Source organism: Hordeum vulgare, chromosome 5H (assembly GCF_904849725.1).
Source record: "Hordeum vulgare subsp. vulgare chromosome 5H, MorexV3_pseudomolecules_assembly, whole genome shotgun sequence".
Lineage (NCBI taxonomy): Eukaryota > Viridiplantae > Streptophyta > Magnoliopsida > Poales > Poaceae > Hordeum > Hordeum vulgare.
The window spans coordinates 379,179,471-379,185,883 of NC_058522.1; the positions used below are offsets into that span (position 1 = coordinate 379,179,471).

At 46.1% G+C, this 6,413-nt stretch overlaps 1 protein-coding gene across 1 annotated transcript; it reads left to right on the forward strand.

Moving 5' to 3' along the window:
- Positions 1-2,732: 2,732 nt before the first annotated feature.
- On the forward strand, positions 2,733-4,613 carry LOC123398235. The gene has a single exon (XM_045092730.1). The coding sequence runs from the start codon at positions 2,844-2,846 to the stop codon at positions 4,317-4,319; it is 1,476 nt and encodes a 491-aa protein (XP_044948665.1). The 5' UTR covers positions 2,733-2,843; the 3' UTR covers positions 4,320-4,613.
- Positions 4,614-6,413: the final 1,800 nt, after the last annotated feature.

Here is a 6,413-nt window from a genome sequence, read left to right on the forward strand (position 1 = left end):
TCCACAATATACACAAGAGGCAACCACTTTTAGGGTTCCCGTCCTCCATTTCCCCTATCCCTCCGTCGCAAATCCAGTCTCCTCCAACGAGAAATCACTCTCCTCCAACAACAATTTGCGGCATGCGTAGCCACCGGATCCGAGCCCTAATGTCGTGCATGGGTGGCAGAAGGGGTGGCCGGGGGTTCGCGGCCGCGCCGACGATCTGCCTCGCAAGCATCGCAACGATGATGAGACCAGGAGCACCTTCCTCCGCCCGCCGGTGGAGGAGTGGCGCAAGGAGAAGACACGTTTGCACGATGCTCTCTCGTGTAGTTCTGGCCAGGAGGAACTTTGAGAGGATGGATCGGATCTTCTCGCCCACGGCGAAGCATCTCCGGTGATGGAAAAAGCGTGCTTCGATGCGAAGGAGGCCGCCGCCACTAGAGACGAAGTTCCATCCGCACAAGTGAAGGCATTGAAGAAGGAGTACGAGCTCACCTTCGTCGTCTCCAACTCGCTCATGGAGTACCACCTCCACGTCAAGAAGCCCGGTGATGATGATGATGCGTAGTCCTAGTTTAATTTTGTTTTATGCATTGTCTTTCTGTATGAACTCCATTTCTGTATATTGTACTTTAATGATGTAATATGTGGTGTGAAATGCTAGTTTGAATATGACGATATGTATTTACACGATCTATTCTTTCTCATCGTCCGCTGTCCTCCAAATTTGGTTTATGGGATGCCGTAATTTTTTTTACGAGACGACCATTTACCAGGTCTGCTAGAGATGCTTTTATCCACTTTTACAGGGTTCCCTATTCTCTCTCGGAGCATCCTTTGATCTACGTAAGCTAGCTTAGCTTGCCAATGTAGGTCTTGAGAGCATCTCCAACCGGACCTCTCGATTCCTACCTATATGCCCGGGACTAAAATCTACCACCCAACTAGACATCTCCAAAATTAGTCCATATGTCTGCGCTATTCTGACACTCCTCAAACTCAACCCATATTTGTGGCGAATTTGTAATTGCCCACCTATATTTTATGTCGGTGTCACTGAGTTGTGCATAAAGAATGTAAAAGTTGATTTTTTGGTGAAGGCTATAAATACCCCTCCACCATCACCTACTCCGAGAGAACAACCAGGACAAAGCATACACCTTCATATGCATTTTCTGAGAGAGAACCACCAACTCATGTGTTTAGATCAACGGATTCCATTTCTATCATAAGATCCTTGATTTCTAGCTTTCCCAAGTTGCTTTACACCCAATTCTTCTCTTCTACCAAGTCAAATTCTGTGAGAGAGTGATTGAGTGCTGAGAAGACTATATTTTGAAGCAAAAGAGATAGGATTTCATCATTGGCACACCATCTATTACATTTTGGGGAGTGGTGTCTTCTAGATTGTTTAGGTGTCATTTTGGAGCCTCCAAATCGTGCGGATATGAACCAAGAAGTTTGTAAGGGCAATGAGATCGCCTACTTGGTGAAGATCTACCCCGAGTGAGGCTAGTCCTTCGTGGGCGGAAGCTATGATGACATAAATAAGGTTGCTTCTTTATGGACCCTTCATGCGTGGAGCCCTCCGTAAACTCGCACAACCATTATCCTCCGTGGATTGAAGTCTCCATCAACATGGACGTACGATAACATCACCTATCAGAATCACGCCAAAAACACCGCGTCTTCATTGCCTTTCATTTCTCTGCCCCTCGTTTACATACATATGCAATGTCTCTTCTTTCCGTTGCTCAAATCTTTGACTTGCATGTGTAGGGTGTTGCTTGGCTTGATATAATTGCTAAAACTTGCCTACAACTAAAATTGGAAAAATGATAAGTTTTTATTTAGTCAAATAGTTTAATCACCTCCCTCTAGACATACTCTCGATTCTACAAAGACGATGTTGGACACCATAATACCAAGTAGGCACAAAGTGTATCTTCAAAGGGACAAATCTTAGACTTTAACTATTATGTCATGGGTCTATGATATTCTCAAACGTACCTATAATCTTTGTATGATTCGTGCTACATTGCTATCAATTACATATACTTTGGACGTAATGTTTATTGAATTAACATAATAATAATAATTTAAAGTCCAATGACAGTTTCTGTTTTTGGTATTTCTAAGAAACACCACAAAAAAGTCAGAGAAAACCAAACAAAAATAGGTTTGGAAGTTTCATGACGAAAGAGGACCAGGGCCAAGACTTCACCCATGACGGATCCCATAGGGGTGTATGCGCATCGAGAGCCTCCTAGAGGCGCCCACCTTACAAGGGGGGCTGCACACCAAGGGGCCCAATTTTGGCGATTGAGAACTCTTTGCGTCACCGATTTTCATGACCGATGATGGGTCTCCTGCGCTCGCAAGGATGGCGAGGGGTGCAGCGAGGTGGGGCTTTCCATCCGACGATCATTGGACCGAGGATGGCCGGCGACGATGACGACATGGTTTAGCCAGAAAGCCGAGGGCGAGCCAAAAAAAAGTGACTCGACCATATTTTCCGTGAGAAAGACCGTGATTGGACTAAATAGGAGCAAGTGGAGGAAAATTTTAGGGGGAAAACCATATTTGTGGAAGTAAACTTTATATGATTATTTTTGCAAAGAAACTTTATAAGATTATAAGATATCTGCTAGATGATGCTTAATCCCTAAAAAGTTCCCCTCAAATAACTTTTTATAAGGAAAAATATGAGTTAAATGGAAATTCGAGGGAAGGGATGCTCTCACTGAGCTACCCACGTCCGTATTCCCTGCCTGCCGATCTGCCTCGCCGACGACTGAGCTCTCCGTCGGTCAGCCACGACGCAGCCGGCCTCGTGCCCCACCGCCGTCTCGGCTACCATGCCAGGCCCACCTCCGGCACAGGCTCTCCCTCCAGCACCCAAACCCAGAGCCAAGCGCCACCTCCTTCTCCTCCTCACGGCGCCGTCCCTCCTCGCCCTCGTCCTCGCCGTGCTCTTCGCCACCTCAAGCAACCCGCTGCCACGCCTCGTCCACCTTCTCCTCAGACCGAGGTCTTCCCTCCTCAGCCCGCCGGAGCCAGTCCCCGCGGCCGATACCTCGACGGATGCGGGACGCCCGCCATGTGTTCTATGGATGGCCCCTTTCGCCTCCGGCGGCGGCTACTGCTCCGAGGCTTGGTCCTACGTCGCCTCGCTTGACGAGAATGTCTCTGAAGGCGTCGGTGCGAACTTCACGCTCTCAATCGCGCACCACGGCGACCTCGAGTCGCCGGAGTTCTGGCAGGGCTTGCCCGAGCAGTCCAAGAACTTGGCGTACAGGCTCGCCACTGCGCGGTGTGAGCTCTCTCGGGCTGTCGTTGTGTGCCACAGCGAGCCTGGCGCGTGGTACCCGCCGATGTACGAGTCTCTGCCTTGCCCGCCTACCGGATACGACGAGCCGGCGTTCGTCATTGGCCGGACGATGTTCGAGACTGACCGTGTCTCGCCGGAGCATGTCAGGCGCTGTAACCAGATGGATGCTGTCTGGGTACCGACAGAGTTCCACGTCTCCACATTCGTGAAGAGCGGGGTCGATCCCTCCAAGGTCGTCAAGGTAGTGCAGGCCGTCGATGTCACGTTCTTTGATCCGGCCAAGCACGTCGCCTTTCCTCTTCCGATTGGTTTCTCTGTCATGGCGCCCGATGATTCTACATGGAATCCTGATAGCTCCAAAGGCAAAGGTTTTGTGTTTCTTAGTGTGTTCAAATGGGAGCAGAGGAAGGGCTGGGATGTGCTTCTGACAGCCTATCTGCAGGAGTTCTCTGGAGCTGATGATGTTGTACTCTACCTACTGACCAATGCTTACCACTCTGACACTGATTTTGGAGGGAAAATCCACAGATTTATGAACAAATCCAGCATTGAGGAGCCAGTGCTAGGATGGGCAGAAGTCCGGGTGGTTGATGAGCATGTCCCACAGTCCGACCTTCCAAGGTTGTACAAGGCTGCAGATGCATTTGTGCTACCTTCCCGTGGCGAGGGGTGGGGAAGGCCGGTGGTCGAAGCCATGGCCATGGAACTGCCAGTTATTGTGACAAATTGGTCAGGCTCAACAGAGTACCTGACTGAAGAGAATGGGTACCCACTGGACGTGGACAGGCTGACTGAGGTCACAGAAGGGCCATTCAAGGGTCATCTCTGCGCTGAGCCATCAGTTGATCATCTGAGAGCTTTGATGAGGCGTGTCTTTGGTGATCAGGAGGAGGCGAGGAGAAAAGGGAGGAAGGCAAGGGAAGACATGGTCGAGAGGTTTTCGCCAGAGGTTGTGGCAAGGATTGTTGCTGATCAGATACAACAGGTGGTTGTCAGTACTTAGTAGATGGATAACCGAAATCTGATCACAAATTTCAAAGGAAAGCAGATATCATACACCACACATATGATGTAGCCATGTAGGTATGGTAAGCTTGTTAGTCATTTGCTGCTTCGTAGGAGTTATTTGTAGTAGTTTCTGCAATGGTGGGGATAATTGGTGGCTGTTGTTCATGTGCCTTATGCCATCATGATTTGAATGGTTCCTGAGCCTGTTATGGACTTATTGCTTCATACTGTTAGTTTTTTATCAACTTGACATTTTACTGTTAAAAGAACAAACTATTGAACGTGACCATTCCGCCCCTGCCCTTGCGTGGTATTTGCACCTTCCATTTTAGTTAGTACTCCCTCCGTAAAGTAATATAAGACATTTTAGATCACTATTTAGTGATCTAAAACATCTTATATTACTTTTCAGAGGTAGTACATTAAAGTTTGCTTAGGTTGGTCTCTACAAACTAGACCATGGTACATTTAAATTATGTTCATCACTTTTCATATCCACAAAGAGCATTCAGTTATATCAAAATGAAAATCTAGCCAATTAAAGTTCAGCCATCTTACCCGGGCCAACAGAAGGAAGATTTCGAGACCCCTTTCAAAAAATGCAGCAGTGACAATGATTCATCAGAAATCATCAACAGATTAAGAATTCATAGAAGAAGCAGATGCATAAGGAGTGGTTTTCAATCCAGCCAGTTAAGTTATCTTCCGTTGTTGCATCAGTCAAAGAAACAATAGAAGAGGTGTCAGTATGGCACTTGATCAACCTTGCATGCCAGGTAGTGCCTTGTTTCTTTCGTTCTATGTTGTAGCACGCCTTTTGTTGTGCCCTTTGCGGGACATATTGTGTTGTTGAAACTGGAGTTTAGAATCAGGTTGTAGATACTAATTTACTTTTCCAGCACAACACAGTTCTTGCAAAGTTTTAAATTCAATCCTTGTATCGAGTTCAGTTATAGGCTTGCTGTTTGAAGTAAAACATAACATAAGACATGGCTTATCTGTTACTGGGTTGCCAAGTGTGAATCACATGCAACTGTAATTGAGTTACTGTGATACAAAAAGAAATAGTCAACTGCAATGCTTTTTATATCATGCAAAACAAAGCAATGAAGTTTGTTCCCTATGTCGCACGTTATTAAAATTGCAACTCCCTCCGATCCAAATTAACTGACGCACACTTGGTACAGCTTTATACTAAAGCTGTACTAAGTGTGCGTCAGTTAATTTGGATCGGAGGGAGCACACCTTTTTTTATCAGTATTCACATATGTGCACCACACACCATTCCTTTCGGCTATACAGTTCAGCTGAGCAAAGGCACAGAAAAGTATATTCTTCCAGTTAATTTTATATGTTTTAATGGTTTCATATTATGTCTTTTCCTTGCTAGGATGCAGATACTATTAACTATTTTATGATGTGAAATACCTCAGTTAATGCATTTTTTTCTGACAAAATCCCAGTTTCCATGAGTCAAACTTTGTAATTTGCTTGTGCATAAACAAATCAACGGATGCATAAAGCGGTTGATTTGTTGGTGCGTTGTTGGATTTCATCCTATCCTTTGTTTTTATTACATCTGCCTCCGATAAACGTCCAGTGTCCGGAAGCGGATATTCATTTGAGTTTGACCTTCCCTAAAAAATTGAAGCTAAGCAGAAGATCTCCAGCTCATGGTGGGTAGAGGGAGTATGTTATAACCAGTTTGGCTTGACAATTTTTTCTGTCTCAGTCCAGAAGCCCAAGGCACTGATGAATATTCAGAGCAAGAATGTTTCTGAGGCACCAAGGAGCTGGAGGAGGTAGGAGAATGTTGGCTGTCAGGGTAACAAATGTGTGAGACACCAAACATGCAGCTTCAGTAATGCAAGCGTACCTTGAGGTTAGCTCATAGACAACCATTTCGCTGCCCAACTGTTCTGATGCGGATATTACGAACGATATGCTGCAGTGTTGTGTTTTTTGCGGCGTCCCAAGTGTTCCAGCCGGCGACTTTTTTCGGCGATTTGTTGCACTGCTGTGTTTGAAATGCTGCAAACGCGTGTTGTGTTGTGTTTTGACTTTTGACACAATAACGTGAGAAAAAGAA

What these genes read in the sequence shown, in the direction of transcription:
- LOC123398235 (XM_045092730.1), top strand. Translation starts at nt 2,844, where the DNA reads ATGCCAGGCCCACCTCCGGCACAGGCTCTCCCTCCAGCACCCAAACCC.